The sequence below is a fragment of the Falco peregrinus genome, chromosome 13 (assembly GCF_023634155.1).
Source record: "Falco peregrinus isolate bFalPer1 chromosome 13, bFalPer1.pri, whole genome shotgun sequence".
NCBI lineage: Eukaryota > Metazoa > Chordata > Aves > Falconiformes > Falconidae > Falco > Falco peregrinus.
In genome coordinates, this window is record NC_073733.1 from 22,941,264 (window position 1) to 22,967,031 (window position 25,768).

The following is a 25,768-nucleotide window of genomic DNA, read 5'->3' on the forward strand; positions in this document are numbered from 1 at the left end:
CTCGCTCCCAGCACCACAGCGGATTACTTATAATCCTGGCTACAAGTGGGACAAGCTTGCTGAAACCACAGGCATTTGTTACCTCGTGTTTCACTTGCACAAAGATTAGTTGCCTTTGTGCTGTGCCTTTGTTCTTCACATGCGAATCGATCCTGACTCACAGCTTCCAAGCCCTTGCAGAAAGGACAGGAAGGTGTGTGGAACGGGAGACGGATGCCCTTTCAGCAGGTCGGGTCCTCGCAGCTTACATGCTTGTTTAAATCACCTTGAAACAAACATCTTAAAAGCAGGGACTTGGAAAGCAGAGAGATGACTGAAGTTAGAAGAGCAGTCAGCCAACAGCTCTTTCTTGAGCGGACTGCATGGGATCATGACTCGGCTGGCAGCTTTCACAGGCACCACTGGCCTGTGCCCCGCAGAGCTCAGCACGCAGAGGCACTGCCAGGTACAGCTGGAACCCAGCTTCGACCGCAAACGCACAGGAGCTTGCCGAGAACTCTGCTCCAACCACTCCCCATACAGGGAACAAGCTTGTAAGAGAGCAAAGGGAAAGCTACGTGTTGACTCCACGAGAAACCATCCAGTTACCCTTTAATAAGCCACAAAGGCATGCCTGAACAGCTCCTGCACCCAGCAGCCTGCTGAGCTCACACCGAGCCAGAAGCAACATAATCTTTATATGGTACCAAGCTCAAGATAAACAGAGGACTCCACAAGCTCAGGGAAGGGGTGGCATCCACCTGCAAGTCAAAGGGTAGGCCTAGGTTATTACTAGTACCACTAGAGGAAAAAAAAAAAATAATCTGTCGCTTTTCCTTCATGCTGTAACTCAAAACTTAGGACCAAGAGACAATGAAGGGAAAAGGAAAGGAGTAGTGCCCTGTTTGGGCTACGTAGGTTTTGAGTAAGGTATGACAGAAAAAGAGCTAGAGCTAGTCCTACTGGCAGTCAGCAGCACAACTGCTGAAAGCTTTGAGGCCAAATTTAATTGCAGAGACCCCAGCGTGCCTGTGTGGCTCATTGTACACAATGTAAAATCAGAAGTCAGGGGTGTTTATTAGTTACTTTATTATTAAAGCTACAACAAAGTTCAAATTACTACAATATTCACAGATGGCTAGAAATTTTCTAAATTCATCGAACAAGGACAGACCGGTGCCCCAAAGGGTACAGGAATACTGACCATTTCATACCTGCTAGCTAGTTTAAGACTACAGACACAGTGCTGCCCGAGATCAAGCGCCGCTGCACTTCGGGTGGCAGCTTGGGACAGTTCCTCATCTGTGCTGGAAGAGACACTACTCAGAGTTCCAGTGCAAATGCAAAGTTCAAGACTACTGATTAAACTGTACCCCACGTGTTCACAGCTCAAGATGAAGGCAGCAGCTGGAATGAGCAACCTGGATAAAAATCACCTCCACTCACTACAGAAATTCCAAAGGAATTTCTCTCACCATTGGCCCAAGACTCAGACATACACATATTTACAAAGCATTGAACATCATCTAGCAAGAACTAGTGTCTGGCTCCCTTGCTGAGGCAGAAGCTGCCAGGCAAAACAGCCATCAGGCTTTTGCCACAGGGAGAGATCCCAACACTTTTTAAAAAAGTCACGAGCAACATCACGTGAAGAAGCACAGCACAACCCAGTCATGGAGCATCTTTTGGGCTCGTCAGTCAAGCTCCTCTTTGATAGGGGTGCAACCTGAGAAGAAGCTGGTATTGCTACTCAGTATTCTCTTCTTTCTCTTTATAAATGGTATCTGGTTCTCTTGTGACTCCTCATCTCTCACAAGCTGTGAAGCAGCAGTAGTGCTGGGCTTCTTGATGAACACATCTTGGTCTGTGATATCTTTCAGGACCTATCAGAAAAGCAAGGAAGACAGTTCTGGCATTGGTACCCACCCTGAAGAAGCCAGCCAGCTTGTGCTGGGGGCAGCACATACAGAAGTTGCCAGGCCAATATCAGGAGTTGCTTGCTTTCTTTACTCAAGTCAAAATTCTAAAGACAAATTCATGGGCTGAGCAGGAAGAGACAGTATTTGGAATAGTGGGCAAAGGTACACATGGGAAAAGTGAATTTGTTCAGCTGAGACAAGATTACAGCTGCCAAGTTGGAGTACACAATGGCTTAACAGTAAGTTTGGATTTAGACAGTTTTGTCCCGTGAGTTCCTCAATTATCAACAGCCTGGTTTGGGCTGGGAGGGAGCTGACAGCCCCCCGAGCCCCAACCCCCTGCCAGGGGCAGGGACACCTCCCACCAGCCCAGGTTGCCCCCAGCCCCGTCCAGCCTGGCCCTGAGCACCCCCAGGGACGGGGCACCCACAGCTGCTCTGGGCAGCCTCTGCCAGCGCCGCCCTCACGGGGAAGAATTTCTTCCCAGTATCTGCCCTAAGTCTGCCCTCTCTTATTGCTGAAGGGTGCAGCAGGAAAGCATGACAAACCTGTACGGCAAGATTTTCGTATGGAAACTCAACATACTCAAGACTTAAATACAAGCTGCTTTGACAGCTGTAGTCTGTTCAGAATTTTCTAGCCGCAGTCTATCATCTTGGGATTTTTCTCCTTTCAGATCCATCACCAGCTATAGTGTGCGCACAATCAGAACCACTGTTTGTTCTTACAGCTTTAGGCATTACCTTTGTAGTTGGTGTGACACACACAGGCTGAAAGAAAGTCTCTCCTGAAGCCACTTCAGTGGGGTCTTCAAGTCTGAAGCAGCCGTCAGAGTCCCTTGATTTGTCCTGACACAGTGCGGCATCCTGAGGGGCAGTAGCATTTTGAAGCACTTCTACAATATCCATCCCTTCCGTTCCCACCAACGGCTGATGAAACACTAGGGGTACCTAAGCCACCTTCTTTCCAGTTGCAAAGTAATTCATAGTACAGGATGCTAGATGCCTGTCAGGCAACTGGTTTCATAAAATAGTCAATAATTAAAGATTTACTGTGGGAGGTCTCTGCTTCAAATCTTTAAGATCCAAGAGCAAGGCAGAATTTTCTAGCAAGAGTTTTAGTGACCATCAGCTGCTCATGAACCTTCCTGCTGCTACAACTCCCTCCCCAAATGATCCCTTCCATGCTTAATAAAAGAGAATATCTGCAAATTAGTTAAGCTTTTGTGCCATCTGAAGCCAAAGATGCACTTAGTAAATAGAAGTTGTAGAAGACAGACTTAAATTGTTTGTCCCCAGATTTGTGGCTGACAAATGGCAGCAGGTAAACCTACGTGATATCTCCCAAATTGCTGTATTTAGTGCACGAGCCTGGTACTGCAGTGGAAGACTCTATACTCAGTTACCACAGATAAACACTGAATTACAGTGACAGTTAGTAATGTTTCAGAAAGGTGCATATGCTTCACCTCGACAAACTGTGCACGATGTTGGGTGAAGCCCTTTCAGGCGCACAAACACAGCACTACTCACCGGGAAGCCACGGTCTCTATTTCTGCATTTTGCTGAGTCACAGCTACAGCCTTCAGTGCAGCTCATCTTCTGCTTCCTGCAGCCACACTGTCTATTTCCACACCAGCCCTTGCAAGAGCACTGAGTAAGAAAAGAATTCCATGCAGAAAGAGCTTTGGTGTTTTAGCGACCGCATCTGAATTGACACAGCTGTCAACACCTGAAGCAATCTAGTGGACAGTACCATCCCCAAGCTGCCACAAATCTTTCGCTGTTTTCTGGCCAGTCCTGCACCCCAGGAAAAGAAACAAGGTCTTTCCCCCAACAGAGGCATCTCTTGCTTCAGTATCTCCAAGATAAGCATCTTCAGTTACTCAGTCCCTGACCAAGTTATCCAAAGGGATGCCACTTTCAGCGTCAGTTAGACAAGCTACCATTTACACACTAGGAGGCAAACCTGAGTCACCACACCTAGCGTCCTCCATCTAGATGGAGGTGACCTAATTTAGCTCTTTCACGGCACATCAGAACAATGAATCTCTTTGCTAATCTGGGTATGTGAAGCAGTAGCAGACTGCACAGCCCAGCTGCTCCAAGCTACAGGTGTGAACTAGCAGTAATTTGCATTGGAGTTCTGCAGGGCTGAATTAATTTAAAATGAACTCAGAGGAGCCAAGTGTCAGGCACAAACCCTCCCTCCTGCAACATGGCCAAACAGAACTTCCCCAAACCCAAACCACTAACAGTACTGTATTTCAGGTTGACAAGCTCCACTGAGAGGAACTAAAGCTAGGTCTTAAATTTCGTAAGCTTTTCTGTGGTAACTGCTGGCATTTTCAGTCACTCAACATTGAAGTGTGTAATAATTTAACCCCCCTGTGAAACAGGAAGAACAAGGCTCACAGTGGAGATGTGGCTTCGTAGCAATTCAAGCCCAAAGATGCCTATTGGCTCACAGCGACCTGTGTTCAGCACATTCAGGTCATCTCTTCCACCGCGTCAGGAATTAACCGAGCGGCAGGCTGAAGCTCCAGGCCCAGCAGACTGATACAAACAGAAGACAGAAGCTGAGGCTTCTATCAGGACTAGGAGCCGCAGCACACCACAGTGGGAACGGTACACAGGAATACATGACAGGCCATCCCTTTTTTTCTCCCCTAAAATAGGCTCCGTGAAGGAATAAGGCTGCTGTTAGGGCTCACTATTTTGCTGCCATCTGAAACATATAGGCCAGTTCAGCCACAGGTAACAGGACAGAACACCTGTGTCTTCTGGTAGAAGATGACTTGTCCAATAAAAAACTATTTAGGAAGGTGTTGCTGACTATAGGAAGCTTTTGCTCTTTCTGTCAGAAGATCATACACAACCAGTGCCAGCAGTACCACCATATTAAGGCTTTTCAGAAAACAGTGGAGACGCTACAGTCTCACTGTTTCTCTGTACACATACTAGATCCTTAGGGAGACAGGCATGTGAATCCCTCGTAGGTAATAACAAGTCAAAAGGTAACAGGATCTTACCCCCATCATGCTTCTCTTTGCTCCTTTGACTACTTTTACCGGAACCCAGTCTGCATCCTCAGTTTCCTCTCCAGACGCCTCTGAGTCAGAGAACAGCTCTTTGACATCCATTTCTCTGTATGGTGCATGGGGTTTTGCTGTCGTTCGCCGGCGAGCCTTTGGCTACACACAGAAATTACAAGGGTTGAAGTCCCAGAAGAAATAACAGTAGGTTTACATTTTGTTAAAGCACATCAGAGTACCACTACCACAGCCCCATTCCTCTCAAGACAGCCAAGGCGGTTAGAGAGGAGATCAACTTGTCAGGATTAAATTGACTGACTGAATTTTTAAACTGCTATAGTTGACAAACACTTGGAAATAGATTTGCGTCCGTCTTGACAAAATAAAACATTTATTTCTCCCAGCACTAAGACTTAGCTCTTCTGCAAGGCAATGATTACATCATCTTTAACAGATGCCTTGCTCCGTGATTCACAGACTAGAAACGCTACAGAGAAAACACCTGGATTACTAAGGAAGATACAGAGTCAGACATAATTACACTGAGGAAACAATTTTGGGGTTTTGTTTGCTTTTTTTAAGATTGAAGAACTACTGCAAGCTAGTTTCAGAAGTATTCTGAAAACAGAAGCCTTAAGGACTGTCTGAAGTAGGGACCCGGCTTACTTCAACAAGCAGAACAGGATGCCTTGTAAAAAGCAGCCTGGGAGAAAGACACTATTAATAGCCAACACTAACTTTTGAAAAGAACCCAGGTACAATGTAAGCATGGAAACTGGCATGCAGCATTTTTACCTTGGGTGGAATATAATCAAAAGAAGAATCTGGGGACTCAGGTGGCATTTGCTGAATGTGATGGAGCTTCTGTCCACTGGCAACTTGGAGGAGCACTAGTTTCTGTTGAGAGACAAAAAAAGTTAGCTTTGCTAAATACATTAACCCAACTGCCAGGAAGCTCTTGTGACTTACGTCTGTACAGATCTTTACCTGTTTAAGAGTGTAATTTTCCTGGAGAATTTCTTGGTTCTTCTCACACATCTCCTTCATTTTCTCCAGCTCTTCCTCCTGTTTGCAAGACAAGAGGAAATCTGCAGGCTTACGCAGGGGTATCACAAGTAGTTGTTTGGGACAGATTTTTCTGTTTGTATCTTTCTTGCAACACCAGAGGGGTTTCTTTGTATTCTCCAACGAGAGATCAGCTCTGACTTTCTAGATCAGGAAAACCATTAGTGCTACTACCTTGTCTAATGCATAACTGCTAATACAGAGGGAATTGTATCTTAAATGGTCACTCTGAAAGGATCGAAAACTCCCTCTATTTCTAAGGTTTGTCTCCAAATTAGGTGCACCTAGGACTGGTTTTGCTTTAATACATCACTGAACATGCCCTTCCACAGGAGCTTGCTACACCACTTAATTCTTAATGACGAGACAAAGTGCAGCTTGTAACGTGTTGTTGTAAAACTCTCACCTCGGTGACAGAGTTGGAAGGCAGGGTTGGAGGGGTTATTTCCTGCTAAATTACTCCATTCCCCTTTAACGCAAACATATTTATAAGGTCAAGTTCTTCTGTTGCTGATAGCACAGTGGAGCTGTACAGCAAAGGATTAGTAATAGCATGTTGAATATCCTAACTAAACATGTTCTGAGCATGGAAGACGTTTGCATGAACTGGTCAGATTGTGGTGGGTTTCATTGCTGCATTTACATTAATTTAACAGAAGATATACAAGAGAAAAAATCCACAAGCTTTACTCAAACCTGTAAAGCAACTATCCTCTCTGAACAACTGCATCAAGCAATCTTAGCTACAGACAGAAGCGCTCTCAATCCTGCTGCACCTTCCTTACTCTAAAGCTACTATTCTAAGTAACAGATAGCCCTAATGAGCACACTCTCCCCAAGCCATGTTCCAGACACTTTACCTGAAACCTGAGTCGCTCCTGCAGCTGTTTCTCCTGCTCAGTTCGTGAATCTTCCAATTTCTTCTCTGCTGCTTCTTTTTGCTGAAATTGGCTAAGCAGGTACAGAACCTAAAAGCAAGTTAATATGGCAGAGGTAAACAGCTATGAATTCCTGAAGAGAAATCTGGTAACCCAGGCAAAGGCCTTGACAATTTCAGAAAGATTCTTTCTGCTACTCCCAGCATGATTCCACCCTGATCTACTTTAAAAGTTATCGTGTGTTCAGGTGGTACATCCTTGCTTAGAGCACTGCAAAAAGTTATTGAATAAGACAACTTGCATAGGACAGAAGATGAATAGGGAGATTTCTTGGGCTTTTGTTAACAGTCTGCAAGAGTAACAAATCCCGATCAGACATATAGCAACAGATTGTTTCAGCACGTCCCCTTTGCCTTTATCACCAGGCAGATCTGAGACCCAGAGTCCCAAGACAAAGGAGCCCTCAGGATTTCTATCACTTGGGTTTTACCTTTTCCTGGTGATGTTGCTCCTGCACCAAAAGCTGATTTTGGAACTCAGCCTCCATCTCTGTTATATGGTTTCGCTCTTCAATCAGCATCTTTTGTATGTCTGAACAGCTGGCTTTACTCTGCTGTAGGCTGCTCTCCAGCTTGCTTTCCTGCACTTTTGAGAAGACCAGCTGAAAAAGAAAAGCAAGTTAATTGCTTGGGTCAATGAGTTCCACATTTGATGTCTGTTGGTACAGACATGGTGGTCTGATGGCAAAGCACTTCTGTTTAACTTCCAGCCACCCTAAGAACTGGACTGGCCATCAGCAACAGGGAACTAGCCAAGAGATTCAGAGCTAGACATCTGACAGCTAGTACGGAAGTGCAAAACAGATAGCAGGAAGTCTTGTTAGCAGTTCTAGATTGATCTCCTTTCCTGCAGCACTTTGATTTTGAGTACTGGGGGGACCCCCAAAACAAATGCTCTCCCATATTAGCTCCTTCATTCTTTTCCTTTGATTTCCAAGCACCAGGGACTGATATACGATTCTATCATTCAGTTGCTCTTTCCTTGATTCCGCATGAGCCCAATTCCTACCCTCTCCTACCATCAATCTTGTTCAGTCTGCTCCAATCTCAATATCCATCCCACTGCTTCTGCTCTGACCTCGGAGCGTATGTCCCTCATTTCCCTGCAGACTGCCTACTTGTTCAGGAAGTATTTTTAGGTACTTTTTTTCTCTTCCCTTTTCTTATTCCCATGCAAGCATTCTGTAAGAACAGCTTTAGCTCATATCTCCAGACCCACATAGATTCCATTTCCTTCTTCCTGTTTTTTGGATTTCCCTCCCCAAAGTGATCTACAGTACAGGAGAATTTTTTAATCAGAAGTTGTGAGGGAAATAAACCTCATCCAGTACAAGAGTGCTTCACTTTTATTCATCACTGCTGTCAGCCTGTTAGTAACTTCCTTTCATTCCTGGCTAAGCAGATTTACAGCCCTTGTCATTAGTAATACAAATAGGAAAATTCAGAATTTACCTCTCCAAGGAGATACTTCAAAGCACATTTAGCCTCTAGAATTGTTGCAATAGTGTCCCAACACTGTTTCGCACGATCTGCATTGTCTGCATCTAAGAGTTTCTGCTGTAGATCCGCTATCTGAGCGCTCCTTTGAGAGAATGCATGCATTCAAGGTTACAACACGAGTGAAAACCTGGGCTAAAGTTACTGTTAGCAGAATATTAGACAAACTAGTTCGAGTTAAAAGTTTTGACTGCTTAATATGGCACCTGGAGTCTGCAATGCTATACCAGGGAGTTCCTCCTCCCTGCCACACTTCCAATTAAAAGTGCATGTTTCCCTCATACAGAGATGCTCACAAACAGCTGAGAAAACAGCAATCTTAGTGACCAAGTAGTGTCCCCGTATCCCCATTCTGGAAACATTCAAACCAGGAAAACCACATGTTCTTCTCATTTTTAGTGTCAGTGTATAAGTTACTTTACTTTCTCTTCTGTTTCACAGAAGAGTTGTGGACAGATATGAGGAAAAAAAAAAAACCAAACACAGAGACAAGGATGTGCAAGTCAGTGTTGCCGTACTGCCTTACCTGAGCTCCATCTCAGTTTCCAGGCTTTCAATCTGCTTTGATATGGAAAGGTCCATCTCTGAAGCCTGCAAATCTGTGAGGGAGTACGTGCGTCTCTAAAGAATTGCAACAATGGACAGAAGTAAGCAACAGGTGAAGAAATGCATGCAAGACCGGGCTTTCATTTACAGACATTTCAGCGAAGAGAAGCCATACTACTCTAAAAGCCTCTAATATCTCCCTATGGCTTCAATTCCATTGCTCCTTCCCAAAAGCATAAGCCTGTGATAAGGGGGGGTGAGCCACTCACATCCATCTGATTCACTGCAATAAGTAACAAGTTACTTTAGCAACTCTGTTCCCTGACATGCCAGAGGACAGAAACAACATTAACCCTTTCTTCCAGAAAAGTAACCATTGCCATCCCTACCTTTTGAGGGAAAAGGTCAAATAGGAATGAATAAGTGACAGTACTTGCTGAACAGCCAGAAGTGTGGGACAAGGAAAACAGTACTTCCCCCTCTTACTCTGAGCTTTAGAGGGGGGTTTTGCCCAGCCTCTTTCTTCTCTTTAAGCTGAAGGAGCTCCTGCGCCAAGATCTTTCTGTCCTCCAGAAGGTCTGCAAGGTGCCGTCGAGCCTCTTCAGTACTAACAAGAACCTCTACTTCGTTTGCAAGCCAGCTCTGGAGGAAGAAAAACACATCAAAAGCCAAAATCCAGTACAGTGGCTCACTGTAGTCTCAGCTTCAGGACTGAATTCTCTGAAATGCCTGCACAGATAAACTGAACAATCACAATACCTCCCTCAATACATAAATCCATATTCCTCCCCTCTGCTTTCCAGCCATCAACCCCAGCAGCACCTACTGAGTTAACAAATCTAAGCTTGCCCGTTGTTTGTTGGAATATACAACAGTCACCTACTTTTACTCGTGCAGCAACTCCTTCCATTCCCCTATTTTGACTCTCCTTCCGTTTATCTGCAGCCTCCTTTTGTTTCTGCAAAGCATCCTTTAGGCGCTTGTTAGCAGCTGCTGCCTGTAAAATATTTTACACAAGAGTTGAACGGCAGTTACTTCACTTAACCTGCAATGGTTGAAAACATGAGGTACTCAATGCAAGCCAGACATTGAGATGATGAGAAGAGAGTGTAAAGTTAATAGAACCAGAACAACTTCAGAATTAAGCCAAGACTAGAGTCCTTGACTTCATTTCCTTTGCTGAGACTCCTAGTTTAAAAAAAATCTGCTTCCAGGCCTTAAAGGTAGTATCCCAAACGATGGCTTCAAGATGGGTTTATTCTATACAGCCATCCTGAAAGAATTCTGAACTGCAGTCTAGCAAATTCACCGCCACCAAGCTCATTCTACACTCCCTAGCTTTGTCACAGCTACCTGATGTCAAAGGGTATCTTAGCCTTTAAGAAACATTTAACTAGAATCCCTCAAAGGCCACAAGACAGAAGCATGGTATTTTTCTACAGAGAGAAAAGCACCTATTTCCCGACCTCCAAACTGCTTTTATAAGAAGTTTCTGCATATTCTGTTACCACCTCCAACCACACTTTGCAGAACTTTTGGAACTGGCCAGGAGTTTCTAGCAGATACTGGCTCCTTACCTCTTCTGTTTTGCGCCGAAGTACAGTGGCCTGCTTCTGGAAATCTCGTTCCAGCTTAAATAGCTCATATTGCCTCTTGCGATCCTGCAGGGAAATAATGTGATTTTTTTCCATCTGTCCTAACATGTCACAGTAACACCTATGGCCAATTTCACGCTTCCTGGAACAGTATAATTACATTTGCTGTTCTGTAATGCAAGTGCTTCATGATAAGGATTTCAGTGATCATTACAAGCTTAAGCCTTGTAATGCCTCTGAGAACAAATGGCTGTTAGGCCTGAAAGGGCTCCACACTTTCCATTAAAAGGTTTAGGAGCCTAAAGGCTGTAAGAGATTGCAAATCAAAAGCTTAAGACTTAGAACCATGAAGCACCAAGGAGCAAACTTGTTACAGTAAGAACTCCTGTGAGACCAGAACTCAAGAACAGATGTTTGCTGTCCATTACACTTGAATGCTACAAGCAGCTGGGTTTCATTAACAATTCTGTTTATCTGCACATTCAATATTCCTTTGAAAGTTTAAATTCCAACTTTTCTGTGGCCAAATCCTACAACTTTAAATATTTAAAAATATTTATTAATTTTTGCTTTCTGCTTTAGAGCTGAATCATAACAAGTGTGTTAACAGCTAAGATCTGCAGACATAAGCAAGTCCGTTTACAGCCGGTGAAAGGTGGCAACCATATGAACTATGTTATCTTCAAAGCAGTCCCCAGATGTTTTTCAGATGCTTGCTAGTTAAACAAAGCTTTGCAGCAAACACTTTAATGATTTGTTTCACTCTTCAGAGGGAAGTACACTTTGGGGGCTTATTGTTTGCTCACCCGTTCTTTCAGCTGGATCACTTCCTTGTCCTTCTGTTGTTTCCATTGCCTGAATCTCTCAGCATCATCTTTCATTCGGCGCATCAGTTGTACCCTTTGGTTTTTCATTTCCTGAAAAACAGAAATGGCTGGAAGAATTGTCCAGTACTTGCATTCTGGTTAGTTTCAACTTATGTTCCCCTAGCACGTCTGTCGGGGTGGGAAGTGACAGATGGGAAATACTACAGCGTGCTGCCCACTCAGAGTGCACGCCTAAGGACACTCTCAAAGTGCTAAACCCCAGGAATTCATTTCTTAAGGCATAAAGGGGAGACTAACACATGCACAGTATACACATGGAAATCAAAGTGAAGTCAAGTGCTTAGACTGAGGCAATACATGATCAGATTATAGCCAGAACACACTTTGGACTTTTTATTCCTCCAAGTCCCAGTAGTCACCTGCCTATTGTATTACTCCAGCAATTGTGGTCACATAGCGAAAGGAATTGTGCCAAAAACTGGATTTACAGTCTAACAAAACAGAAAGCAAGTGCCTTCCATCTGGAAACTGCTTTGTCTACACTGGAGCGAGCCCGAGAACTCCATGCTAGGGTTAGTTACCCTGATCTCCTGGTTCAGTTTGATGACAGTGTGTTCTGTAGATTCCTTCAGCTTTAAGAGCTTTGATTGCTCATTCAGCTTTTTCTTCAGCTCATTGATTTGCCCTTCCAACTCCTGAAGTCTTTTCCGACGCCGTTCACTCAGTCTGTAAAGAAATCACACTTTAAAGACAGCCTCCCCAATAACTGTTATTCTCAAACAAGTACTCTCCAACTTTAGAAACACCTTCTGAAGAATGAAGCAGTTGTGTATTAACATCTTTCCCACCGATGAATGCCCACTATCAGGCTTCTCTGCAGTTCATACAACTCACATGGCATGTTAAAGGGATGCATTTGCATCAAAATAAGAGCTTTTACAAACTGTAAAAGTGCAAGACGATGAACTTGCACAGGTGCACTAACACAACTTCTAGTGCTATAAGCCACATGGCTTGCACAGTCACTCTTACTTGGCTTGGTTGACATCCTTCTTTGCCATTTGCAGAGCAAGGATCAAATCCTCCTTTTCTTTTTGCAAACTGCTGACCTCTGATTCCAGGTCCTTGATATTAGCCTAGAAAGGACAAGAGTAGTAAGCCCCCAAATAAAAACCTTGAAATTACACTCTGAGACACAGCTTTAAGACAGGAAAACTTGAGAAACCACATTCCAATAAGCTGTAGACCACCTTATCTGAAAGCACTATAAGCACCAAAAGGGCTACACTGCCATACATTGAAACCTTAGCTGGTCCACAGAACCACTGTGACAAACTAAAAGTTACAACTGAACAATTTCAGAGATGGGAGATCCCAGCACAGCTGGTGAACATGGGAAGTACAGCTGGCTGTACTACGAGAGTTAACAATGAAGTACTTGCATTTTAACTTGGTGCAGCCAAGCAAACCTCCAAGTAAAAAGCAGAGGAGCCCATTTCACATACAACAGCTAGTAGCTAATAGCTTATTTCAGGGAAAAGACCATCTTCTGGTGGTAGAGCTTTTTGTAAATAGCTGGGCATGGTCATCCCTCCACCTTCTCTGCTGATACCTACAGTTAACTCCCCACTATGCCCAAGGGGGCAGCAAATCAGCTTAAGGAAATAAACCCATTAAGAACATGCTCATGAGAGGATAGATCTTTTCCTCCTTCCCTCCTCAGCATGGAGCAGCCACATTAACTGGGAAAAACAAACTGAGTATATCATTACAAGAACTATTTCAGAAGAGTTTACCTGGTATTGGGACTGAATGGGCTCCAGCTGGCTATCATTCTGAGTCATTTTTTTGGCAAGTGCCTCTTTCAGAGCCAGAGCTTTATTCAGTTCAAGCAGCTCTTTGGACATCTGTGCTTGACGGAGGGCATGTTGAGTGGTGAATTCATCTGATGGTCTCTTGGTATCCTGGCCCATTTCTACTTCCTGGAGGAGACAGCAATGAGCAGGAGAGGCCAATTGAAAGCTCTATGTGACTGCTTCAAATTCTTCTCCCCCCCCAAATTATTCAGAAATGAGAACAGGTTATCGATCTGGAACACACTGAGCAAATAAAAGCACAGAAAGGCAGCACAAGTGTGACACATATTATTTACCAAACATTTGGATTAAAAAACTAGCATAAGAATGCAGATAAAAGAGAAATGATGAAGGCATAAAAACATGCCCCTGGTAAGGTCTGCACTGCTGTACTCCCCTCACTTACAGCTGTAGCATCCTGCTCAGAGTTTGCCATCTCTGCAGCAGCTTCCATTGTGGCAGCATTTTCACTCTATATAGGACAAAGAAGACGACATTGGTCAAAAGTGGAAGATTAAGTAAAATGAAGCTACTAGCAGTCTGTTGGCCTATTGGTTATTCTCCTTGTTCAGAAAGCTCTCTCTGGAAAGAGGATGCCATTGTTTTCATCCTTTAGTAAAAGTGAGCATACTCCTCCTAGATCGGCTGGACAAGCCATTCTTTCTAGTCTTCCCTGAACTCCAGCACTGGCAAGCCAGCTCCTCACAAGAGTAAGGATTCTGGGAACAGGAGGAATGTCTAGCAAGGGAGAACAGAAGTTATTAAATTAGACAAAGATTTGACAACTTCAGTTTAACAATTTCAGGTCCCTGCAATTTGTGTTGCTCATTACAACTACCAAGTTTATAATTCTCCTCCCAACTTTTGAATAGTAAACCCACACTTATCTCCCACTATCAGATTCTTTTATGGAGACTCCTCCTTTTTTTCCACCACACATAGTCACTCAAGCACAAGTGGCCTTTCTGCAGCATTAAAAGCACAGCAGGACAGCTTGTTTTGAAGTGGATATCAAGAGTCATTGAATACTTGTAATGCCTGAGCTTCTTAAGCAAGGTTTCTGCAGAACTGAATCCACTGCTCAGAGGATTAGCAGAAGAACCTTAAGTTTAATTAGTAAACTCACTTGGCATTCACTCTTCCTGGATTCAGTCTTACCTGCAACTGGGCCAATACTTGCTGCAGATCACGAATCACCTCTACATTTTCTTTTAGTTCCTCATCTTCTACAGTCTCTACCAGCTTCTGCAGATCAAGCCTGCACCTGTAATGCAGATGTGGGAATAAGTCCCCAAGTACTACATGGCACATTTGTGTCACACGTGCCAGTAAGGAACAACTTCCCCACTGAACATACAAATGAGAAATTGTATTCAGTTTTTCCCAACAAAAACATTTAATACTGAAAGACATTTCCTCAGCATGAGCAGGGTGTGGGAATAGACTTACACAGCATGCTGCTGAAGTTGCTCTAGTTTGGCATTCATCTTCTCATTTTCTTGTTCTGTCTAAAAGAAGTCAGAATTATATAAATTGTAGGAGACAAGTCAGAAAACAGCTAATTTATTTGTAGCAAAAGATTTGTCAGTCTGTGTCAAATCAATGTGCTGAAAGATCTTGCATGATCATAGCTACCAGTTTGTTTAGCCTTTTCCACAGGAATATACACTGCAGTGAATCAAAACAAAGCAGAGCAGCGTGGGAAAAAGGAAAGAAAGCATGCACAAGTGCTGGTATTTAAAACATTAAAGCAACAGAAAGCTGAAATATTCAGGTCTGGGTTTCCCCACTGAAGTCACCAGATCTGTAGGCTCTGACAGGGTCTGGAAGACTTTTGGTTCTGACTGACAGCTAGAGATTTGAAATAAATGTGAAAAGAACATTGAAGAGAGATTCTTAACAGGCCATTAGTACAGGAGCTGCTATGAATAATCCTTCAAGCTAACAGGGCAAGTCATGCAACTTAAAGCTCTTCTTGGGTAACTGAACCTTACCAGAATGATCCTCTCCAACATCTGTGCTGTCTGACCAGCTGCCTCACTCAGCCCTCGGCTCAGTTTTTGATTCTCCTCCATTAGTGACTGGTTCTTCTCCATCAGGGACTGAAGGTTCTCTAAAGGCGCCGTACTACTGAAACATTAAGGACCAGTTTGCTTGTGAACTGACTTTGCCAGAGGTTTGTAACAGCACTGCAATTACCTCCAAGTTTCCTAAATAACTTACAATAAGTATAGGTTGTAGCAGATGAACAGAAGTAACTGGAGGAAGTCTAATCTGAATTCAAAAAAGTTCTGCAGCATACCAAAAGTAGACTTTTGCAAGAGAAGAAAACATCCTTTTGAAACAGCAATGCTGTTTAACCAATGATAAGTCTGTAAACTGCATTTACTTGGGTTTTGAAATATCCTCAGAAGACAACCACTACACAATCCAACTCTTTCCTGCATTTTGTGCTCAAGAACAATGGAGGTGGAGATGCTCTACACTTAGGGGTAGAGGGGTGAGGAAAAGAGGGATGGATGGGCCTGAGAAACACTAATACATTGCCTAGTTCCTCTCATATTTTCTACAACAGATGTTTGCAGTCGCAAGAGGTTTACTACAAAAGTAGATGAGCCATACATGCATGGAATTTTCAGTAAGCATCACAAAAAGAAGAGAAGAAAAAAAAGTCCAGATCCTATCAGAAAGCAACCAGTTTACTCTAGCCTCATACTACAGTACTGTCTAGAGCAAAGGAGATCGAGAGCCTTTGCTGATATGTGATGGCCATCAGATACTGAGCATTAATCTACAGATCTTACTTGATAGACACTGGGAGGGTCCCTCCATGGGCCTGCAGCAGTAACACCTGCAGCTGTTGAACCTAGAAAGACAAACAATTACTTCTTGTAAAACTTTTCCATGCAGTAACTAGATGGCTGAATGTGCAGGGTGTCAAGAAACCTTGCTGATCTAAAGGTCTCCCACTTTGCTGAACCACTTCTCTGTTGCTACCTTTCACATGACTCGTGAGCGTCAGATCACTTATCTTCCTAAGCTACTACAATACGTTTGAATTTACAGTACGTTAATAAACATTCACTAGGCTCTGGTGAACACTCCTGTGCAGTAAGCAAAACCACTTACTTGCTCCATTGTGGAATCAGATTACTGAGCTTTCCTTTGGAGAGGCAGCACGAAAGACTGTATCATATGCATGCTGCCAAGTGAGCACAGCAAGCCTGGTTAACCCTCACCCACAGACCAGCCCTTGAGGACTTCTGGCTTTGTGTTTAACCACTTCTAGTTTATGCAACTTATTTCCCTCTGAAGCTGACTACATAGGAACACTCTCCACTTCCCACTCCATGCTGGATACAGGCACGTGATGTCAGCAAGGCAACCAGCGCTGTATTTCCAGTTTTGCCTGTAGCTTAATGGGCAGGAGATAATTTGTTCAGTGGAAGGGAAATGTGTATCACACTAACATCACCTTTTTTCTATAGTATTGAATAACTGCTGTAGGATTACAAGAAACATTCATGTATTCCCTTCTACAGCACTTACAGGGCCATCAAGAATCACACACTAAATATTTTTTGTATATCTTGTGTAGCTAGACATCCTATGCCTTTGCTCACTGTTTACTGAACTCAGTACCAAACCAACATATCTACTCCTCTCACATGAAGTAAGCATGCCGTACCTGCTGCTTTAGATGATGCAGTTCAGCTGCCTGGGGATCAAGGTTCACAATGGGTTTATTTTTTATTTTTCTTGCTCTGTCAGCATAGCGCAAAGTATTTAGAGTTTCTTCCAGATTGGAATCTGCTGGGCTTACACAGGCAATCATGAGAGTGTGGCTGTTACCACCCAGAGAGTCTGAGAAAAAAAAAAAAAAAAGCATAATTAAAGCTTTGAGAGTGAGTAAGAATGACTAGTAAGATTATCTAAGGACACAAGTGCCTCTCCAAACTACAGCTAGAAGATATCCAGCTGTAGTTTTGTGTCATTGTCATCTACTTTCTCCTCTGCCCCAGTCAGTACCATACTGAAGAGCTTTTTTTTAAAGCCAAAGTTACGTCTCAGCTCTAAACACCAATGATTTCACATCAGATGCCCCAGTAATATTGTTGTCCTGTTAAGTAATTTCTGTAATTGCTGCAATTTCTGTATGTCATTTCTGGCATAATTCTATCCCATCTCCTCCCACACAATAATACTCAAGACTTTCACACATATGTGCAGACACCAGAATTCACACTGTCTTCCAATTTAAAGAATTATTGCCTAAGAACACGTTTCTTCAGATCATCAAGCTGCATGGCATTTTATCCTTTGGTTTTACACTAACACATGTTGGCTACTTAAAATTTTTTTATGAGAAAAAAAAAACCAGGGCCCCACATCAAGCTCTGCATAATCCAGTTTCTTTTCATTAGATACTTTCAGATATGAATAACATTCAAGACACTAACTTTGTGTACTGAATTATTTAACTACCAAAAAAATCCCAGTAAATTGCAATACTATATCTATGGCGATATCAAAGGCTAATTTAGAGAAAATGTATTAAAAGAACATTGCAACTATAAGAAAAATAAGTACCACTAAGACCAGATATTCAGACTAACAGAACACCACAAACATGACACACAGTGAAGGCACAGACAGCTGGGGCTTCATTCTAGTTGCTGTATCCTCCAGTAAGTAGCTATAATTAGGGTATAATAGTAGATCTCTTCTTCCAGCCTTAACTTCCTTCTCCCCACCAAAAAAAGCCCACACACTGAATCTGTCTCCTTTCCTCCTATCACATGGGAACGGCAGAAGAGCTGGACTCATAAATGAGACCATCTCAATACACTTGCAATCTAAAAATAAGCATATAGAAAAGGTCTAGTTTCAGAGAGAAGAGGAACAAAACCAATAAATGCAATCCCTTTGTCAACAGCAGCTACTGCTTTGAACTGTGATTGTATGGCTGTTGGGGTTTTTGCTACTTTGTTATTTAAAGTGCATCTATAAATTTAGGCTTTATCATCACCTGTCTCTTACCTTGCAGCAGTCTTGTTAGCTTTGAGTCTCTGTAGGGGACAAACCCACCTTTTTTATTTTCATCCCCAAGAGCACTAATTACATTCCCCAGGCAGAGGAGACCTCTGTTTATGTTGATGCCTGCATACAAACAGATGACAGTGAGTAGAGCCACCTCAATAGCTAGGAACTGGCAATTTACTGCCCTTATTAAAGAAAAACATTAAAGAAGATTTAAAAAAGGCACATTAGAGGGGTTAAATTACTGGTATGCTTTAATATTAACTGAAAAGCAATAGGAAACCCAAGGTGTAGTAGCCCTTTTCTACAGACCTTCTTTTAGTCTGTCTCCCTCAGCCTTGGTCTTCTTTTGTCTCTCTGAGCCAGCAAGATCAACCAGGTGTAGTTTGCAGTGAAAACTGCAGTTCCTATGACAGAAATAAACTATTTTACTCTCTCAAGTACACATGTAGTTAGGAAAGGAGCAGTCCAGTGGTTACTATAGTTGAGCTACTGGGCTGAAAAATATAATGCATATTAGAGGCAGCCAAATAACTGCCTCCGTAATAGCTCAGATGAGTTTATCCAAGACCAAGAAAGGACAACAGGATGTGCTGGTTTCAGCTGGGATGGAGTTAGTTATCTTCTTAGAAGCTAGTACTGTGCTGTGTTTTGGCTCTGATGTGAGGACAATGTTGACAATGCACTGATGTTTTTAGTTGCTGCTAGGTAATGTTTATACTAAGTCAAGGAATTTTCAATTTCTCGGGCCCTGCCAGCAAAAGGGCTGGAGGGGCACAAGAAATTGGGAGGGGACACAGCCTGGACAGCTGATCTAAACCAGCCAAAGAGGTATTCCATACCATGGGATCTCATGCTTGCTACATATACCTGGGGGGTTGGCCAGGGTGGGCAGGTCGTTGCTCGGGGACTGGCTGGGCATCAGTCAGTGGGCGGTGAGCAGTTGCATTGTGTATCACATATTTCTTCCTTTCCCCTCTGGATTTTATACTCCACCCCCCCACCGCCGCTATTGTCATCATTGTTATTATTGTTCTTTCATTTTTATTCTATTTCAATTATTAAGTTGTTCTTATCTCAACCCTTAAGTTTTAAATTCCTTTCCAATTTTCCTCCCCATCTCTCTGGGTGAGGGGGGAGCGAGCAAGCGGCTGTGTGGTACTTAATTACCAGCTAGGGTTAAACCACAACACAGGACAATGAAATTTTGAGTAAGTCTGACTCCTAACATCTGCTAGGAGTGGCTGCATGATCACACTTACTTGTCATTTTTCTTCTTCTGATCAATGCAAATGGTGAAGATGGCATGGGACCGTGAGGACTGAGAATTCATTGCTGTGGAGGCCACCGTTCTGGAATTGTTCCCTTGCTCTAGGCAGGATACAGTATCTTGGGCACAGGTGACATTTCTTTCTGTTAACCCTACAATCTGCATCCAGGAAGAAAGAATTATTTATCCTCTCCCTCTTCACCCCAACTTACAACAGAAAAATTATCCTTAGACTACAGCAGGCAAAACGAAGTCCCTGTATAGTTACTGCATCCGTAATAGCCAGTCTCGCTTCAAGACAGAAGCTTAAGATAGACTTCCCCCACCAAAAATTTGTTCTGAACTTCCTAACAGTAACATCAATTCACATCCCCTCTCCTTCATCCTACTCCTATGTACACACACCAAGTTCCTCTGTGCCTGCTTGAGTGTCAACTAGGCTATGGGATGGAAGCAGAACATCCCAGTACTGTGGAGAAATTCATAGCTGCTCTCAGATATCCTCAGCCAAGCAGGTAGCTGAAAGTTGTGCCAGTCACAGGCAGAGGAAGGGGAAAACTGGCTGATGTGGTGGGGAGGCTGGTGTGAATAGAGTAGAGAGGAGGCAGGTTTTAGGGACATAAAGGACAGATTGGACCAAGTAGTAGGGACTCATCATACTCCTTGGCAAGCCTGTGCTTTCTCTGTCTCCCTGGATCACAATGCCACTACTGACATGGATGAGTCGCACCCCAGTACTTTAGAGGCAAGTGAGCAACACAGGATTACACATAACAAAAATATTAATAGATAAAAGCTACAGGTGTCACACACACCTAAGCTGTGCAAAAGACAACTGCCAACCTATCCACCACTGCAAACTGAAACTGTATGAACGAAACACAACTGACAGATGGAAGTTTAGCTACAAAATGTGTACACAGAGCAAGCAGTAGCACAAGGTTTTTCTGCACTACACTGTAAGCACACATCTGTACAAAACTGCTAAGAAAATAATTTGGCCACTTAAATAGTTTCCCCTCAGGATCCCTTTGTTGCACCCTACTTCTGCCATACTGAAGCGTACAATTGCAACAGAATCTGAAATTTGGTGAAGGAACCTGAAGTATAACATTCTCAGTTATTCACCGCATTCAGCTTTGAAAAAAAAAAAAAAAAAGTCAGAATAGGGCTTGAAAGTGGTTTTGTTGTGAATTCCTAACTTATTTTTGTTATCTGAGTACACTTAAGGATCATCAACAGCTCAGTTTTGAGAGGAGTGAGTAGTTGTGGTGATTACATATGTACTAATACAGAGCAGTGCTCAAGGAGTCAAGACAGTTATTTCACCAAAACATCCATCCCTAGCCACATTGCCCCCTTGGGTACCCATATCTAACATGGCAACAGACCTTTATGCCTTCTTTTGGATCTTCTCGTATACTGATTTGAGAAGGCCGTTCTCTTGATGGGCACAGCAGGTCTAGAATATCCTCATTGTAGATCTGAAAACATCAGAACAGCAGTTCAGGGTTCACAGCCTTGCAAGAGAACCATTTGCATAAAGATGTACAGTTACAGTGAAATCACAGCTAACTTTGTATGACAGTCCATTCATTTTACCTATACAAAAAGATACCTGGGACTCAGAGCCCAGTTCTTGACAAGACCTTATGTAGTCTTAGGTTTTGACTTAATAAATACCTATAACTTGAAGCAGGTAGCCTCGTTAAAGCTCATTTCATCACTAATTCATAACTTTATAATAGTTTGAAAATCAAAGCAACTTTTACCTCTAGATAAGAAACTTTGAGGATAAATTCCCAATCCTGCCTTTGCTCCATCTCCTTAAATAGTAGTTTGATTACACGAGGGATGACCCCCACACTAGGGTCATGCTCTTGATTGGCAGTGTAGGCACCTCCCATAGAGTATGTTTTTCCAGATCCTGTCTGTCCATAGGCTAAGACAGTAGCATTATACCCTGGGGGAACAAAGGACACCCAGATCAGACAGTCAGCCCAGATCAGACAGTTTGAAACAGACATGGGAACCAGAGGAAGCTTTGAGGAACAAAGCTGCATTCTAGTAAAAGCATCCTTCCAGAAAAGCACTGCCCCTCACTATCAGTTCACACAATCTTTATGCACAGGTCACAGATAGCAACATCTGGGGGAAAAAACGTCAGTGAAAAGCTCCCCAAAATGCTGATAAAATTATTCCAGCCCTTTCAAGAATGTGCTGTTGCTTTACTAGAGCTAGTCATAGAAACACAGTGTAACTTCTCCGTCATCCCAGCTCCACTGCACATCGCCAACAGGTTCTGGTATGGGACGCTTATCAATACTCATAGCGTTCTTGACAAAATCCTCTTGCCTGATCCAAAGAACACATACAAGTCATTTTGTTAGCCCTGTGGGTACAACAGGTTGTAAGCAGACAAGATCTGGCACTTCTCATGAGAGGCTGGGGTCAGTATGTAGATAGCACAGGATTGTATTTTCTGAGGAAATCAAAAAGCAAGTCAAAACACAGAATTAAACAGCACCATCTTCCACACAGCCGAGGCCACCAAACCCCCAGTGTCTGAAAACAGAGCCTGAACTCAGTTATAACAAACCTTTGAAGATGCCTCGTATGAGAGGGGAGACAGCCGTGTTAAAGACCTCCTCTTGCTCGACAGACGGGTCGAACACATAGTCATACGTGAAGCACTTATTGCTCCCCACGACCACCTGTGGAGGAGAGGAGAGCAGGCAGCGCCGACCAACCCCCCCAGCACCCCGACAGCGAGCCGGGGCAGGCACGGCCGACCCCCGGCGCAGAGAGCGGGCTCCTTACTTGCGGTTCCCCCGGCGTGAAGGACAGGCACATCTGGCACCCTTCGCTGGTCTCCTTCGGCACCAAGGGACGGCAGCGCAGCGCCACACGCACCGGGATCACCTTGTCGTCTTCCCTCACCATTTTCACCCACCGGGGCCGCCCTGCCGAGGAACACAGCCAGGTGAGGTCTGGTAGGAGCGGCCCGGTAGGGACCGCCCTGGAGGAGCCCGGCGCTGCGGCCTACCCCCCAACCCGGCACCCTGGGGCCTAGGCCGCGCCAGCGCCCCGCCCCCGCTACCGACCTCCCGGCCCGGCCCAGCGGGGAGCGGGGAAGCATAGCGACCACCGGCAGTCCCACCTGAGGGGAGGGGAGCGGGGCGGAGCTGGGGGGGGCTCACCGGCGGCTGCGGGACCCACCTGGAGCCGCCACTGCTCTGGGTGATGGTGGCGCCGCAACCGCCAACGTTCAAACCGGGGCCGCGCGCAGCAGCCGCCAATGGCGAGGCCGCGCGGGCGGGCACGGGCGGGGCGCGGCGCTCCCGGCAGGCAGCGCGGCAGCATGGAGGGCCGGCTGCCCTACGACGACTTCCCGGTGGTCTTCCTGCCGCCCTACGAGAGCCCGCCCGCCTGGGTGCCGCCGCATGAGGTGAGGGGCCGGGGGGCGGCCGGGCCGGGGGGCCGGGCCTGGCCTGGCCTGGCCTGGCCTGGTCTGGTCGGGCCGGGGGCGAGTGGCGGGGATGGTGGCGCGGCGCGGCCCGGCCGGTGCCGCCGCCTGAGGGCCGCAGCGCTGCCTTGCAGAGGGTGTACCACCCCGACTACAACAACGAGCTCACCCAGTTCCTGCCCCGCACCATCGTCCTGAAGAAGCCGCCCGGAGCGCAGGTGAGACCCGCTTACCCCTCCTCCCCACCTCCCCCCCCCCCCCCCCCCCCGCCGGCAGGGTGCGGGTCCTGCCCGCCCGGCCCGTCGGCGCCGGGTTTGCCGTGCTGGGCTCGCGGCCGTCCTTCCCGGTGTCTTTCCTGGCGAAAAGCGGCGGGCGCAGCGGCTGAGCTGCGGGGCTGCTGTACTCCCGGAGCGGCAGCACCTCGCAGCGCGGAATGCCCAGCCCGGGCAGGCGGTGGCCCTCCCCTCAGCCGGGGACTCGGTGTGGCGGGGGGGCTAAGGGCAGGCCTTGCCCCCCCCCCCCCCCCCGCCGGGAAGGGCCGTGCCACAGCGGGAGCAGAAAGCTTCGTGGGCGAGGCAAGCAGTACGGTGTTTTGGGATGTGGAGCAGATAAAGGACAGGGAACAGGGGGCCCCTCGCCTGGCCAAGCTGCCATGGTGCAGAAGGTAGCAGAGGGCCTGGTGCGCCCTGCTGCCCGGCCGAGTGCCGCAGCACTGACACCTTTGCTCCATCCAAGAGACAACGTTAGCAGTGGGAAGGGTCCCGGGCCAAAGCAGGTGACTGTGTTTCACTGCTGGTTTCTCTCACAGCTGGGCTTCAATATCCGGGGAGGAAAAGCCTCACAGCTGGGAATCTTCATTTCTAAGGTGTGTCTGTCCTTCTGTCGTTCCCTCCCTGCATTCTGTCTGTTCCCTTGGGTGTTGCTGAGCCAGCTGGGTGTGCAGGGAGACTGTCATATGCTTTATATGCACCTCCAGACTCATAGCTGTAATTTCCTACACACTAAGCAGCAATCAGACAGTCCCGCACCATTTCCTCATCTCTCCCCACCCACAGTGTTGCTGGTGTGCTGCAGTCCGTACTCCCCATCCTCCCCAGTCCCGTGTGAGTGCACTGGATGGACACAGTGGGGCGGCTCTGGAGCTGGACTGCCTTGGCTGCATGGAGGGGAGCTGTGGCACTGGCCATGCCAAGGGTCACTGCTACTGTCTCTGCTCTTCCTTTCACAGGTGATCCCTGACTCGGATGCGCACAGAGCTGGGCTGCAAGAAGGGGACCAGGTGCTCTCAGTAAACGATGTGGATTTCCAGGACATTGAGCACAGCAAGGTGAGCACTCCTGTGGCCCAGGTGCTGGAGCAAGGACAGGGTAGAGAATCCATTCACACACCATCTCTGTCCGACCTTTCAACCTGCACCAACTCAGCTGCGATGCATTCCTTTTTCCTGTTCTCCAGCACGGTCTGGTCACTGAGCAGCGACTCTTTCTGCTTTCAGGCTGTGGAGATCCTGAAGACGGCCCGTGAAATCACCATGCGTGTGCGTTACTTCCCCTACAGTAAGTGCCTGATAGCTCCAAGTCCAGTCACCTAGCAGCATTTCTCCTTGGGACGCAGATGCCTGTGCATCCCTGCTGATTCCACCTGAGCTTAGCAGTTGCAAGTCTAAGGTGGTAGATGGTGTTAAGCCTGCAGATCAGAAAGAACATTAGGCTTTGATTTGGGGATAAGGACAGGTACCAAAAGGTACAAAACAGTAAGGACTGGCTTTGGCTGCCCTCATAGAAAAAACTTGTAGAGCAGGGCTTATCCACACAGTGCTAAAAGATGGGGTGACTTTTGAATGGAAATGTTAACTTTAGAGTGGTAGAAGTAGCTATTTATCCTTGAACAACATAGGAATGAGTTCTGTCGCTAGTGGATCTGTGCCAGTGGTGGACGCTGCTTGTGGCTTTTATCCCTCCCTAAGAACATTTAAATTCTAAGTGAAGGAAAAGACCATATTAACTCGGTTTCTGCACCCATAAAGTTCATAGATAGAAGGGGGGTGTGGGGAAAAGGTCAAGTCAAGGCAAACAAGGATTCTTCGTAAAATGGAAACTGACCCTTAAGTGAAGAAAGAACAAAAATAGGGATCAGGAGAAAAGAGGACTTCAAACAAACTTTTGTTCTGCGTGCCCTAAAATAACTTGAAATGACTGGCTGAGGTGCAAATATGCTATTTTAAAGCCAGCTGCTACCCAAGGGGGTAGCAAACGCTTTCTCTACTTCGTGAGATATAAACAGAATATATGTTTTCCTATAACATTTTGGCTAATGCCCTCTTGCCATCAGCGACTGCCTCTCTTCTCTTTCCCTTCCAGATTACCAGAGACAGAAGGAAAGAACTGTTCACTAGTAGGCAGCTGTCTGCTGAGTCTCCAGAGTGGTCATCCTGCAAAAAACTCCACTACTTTTCCTCAACATCTGAGATGAAACATCCTGTTTCACCTGTCACTGGAAGTACAATGTCCTGTTGGCTGCACAGGCATCAGCTCAGTTTCCTGCATGGAAGGATTCCAACAGAGTTTCATTTAGCTGGAAGATGGATGGGGCTTTATTCTGTACTCCTTGAACTGGGTGTTGAAACAAGCTGATGGTGTTGATGTGGGTATTGGAGGGAAGCTTCTCCAGCAAGATCTGTGCTTCTGTTCTAGCAGGACTTAAATTAAATGAGTGCTCTCCTGGTTCTGGATCCAGC

General features: G+C 45.4%; 2 protein-coding genes across 6 annotated transcripts; one reads left to right on the plus strand and one right to left on the minus strand.

Moving 5' to 3' along the window:
- Window positions 1-1,051: 1,051 nt before the first annotated feature.
- Window positions 1,052-22,886, minus strand: KIF4A (kinesin family member 4A). Of its 4 annotated transcripts, none has more exons than XM_055818391.1 (31): window positions 22,785-22,886; window positions 22,386-22,528; window positions 22,165-22,279; window positions 21,338-21,528; window positions 20,957-21,049; window positions 19,558-19,724; window positions 18,608-18,702; window positions 18,296-18,415; window positions 16,944-17,119; window positions 16,060-16,121; window positions 15,250-15,385; window positions 14,705-14,763; window positions 14,414-14,519; window positions 13,662-13,727; window positions 13,196-13,381; window positions 12,432-12,535; window positions 11,981-12,125; window positions 11,379-11,489; window positions 10,555-10,638; window positions 9,861-9,974; window positions 9,464-9,619; window positions 8,958-9,052; window positions 8,387-8,516; window positions 7,366-7,536; window positions 6,858-6,965; window positions 5,920-5,997; window positions 5,728-5,829; window positions 4,930-5,091; window positions 3,431-3,550; window positions 2,642-2,764; window positions 1,052-1,862 (listed from the first exon to the last, which is right to left on the minus strand). In XM_055818391.1, exons 2-31 carry the CDS (start codon window positions 22,506-22,508, stop codon window positions 1,674-1,676), a joined length of 3,687 nt encoding a protein of 1,228 aa, XP_055674366.1. In that variant the 5' UTR covers window positions 22,509-22,528; window positions 22,785-22,886; the 3' UTR covers window positions 1,052-1,673. The 4 variants fall into 4 exon arrangements, with proteins under 4 accessions (XP_055674366.1, XP_055674365.1, XP_055674364.1 ...); XM_055818390.1 differs by having other exon boundaries at window positions 15,250-15,382; window positions 22,766-22,837; XM_055818389.1 differs by having other exon boundaries at window positions 22,766-22,837.
- PDZD11 (PDZ domain containing 11) lies at window positions 22,861-25,762 on the plus strand. 2 transcript variants are annotated; one of them, XM_055818399.1, is made up of 6 exons: window positions 22,861-23,013; window positions 23,166-23,249; window positions 23,840-23,896; window positions 24,260-24,358; window positions 24,527-24,587; window positions 25,392-25,762. In XM_055818399.1, the coding sequence occupies exons 1-6, from the start codon at window positions 22,864-22,866 to the stop codon at window positions 25,424-25,426; spliced, it is 486 nt and encodes a 161-aa protein (XP_055674374.1). In that variant the 5' UTR covers window positions 22,861-22,863; the 3' UTR covers window positions 25,427-25,762. The 2 variants fall into 2 exon arrangements, with proteins under 2 accessions (XP_055674374.1, XP_055674375.1); XM_055818400.1 differs by lacking the exon at window positions 23,840-23,896.
- Window positions 25,763-25,768: the final 6 nt, after the last annotated feature.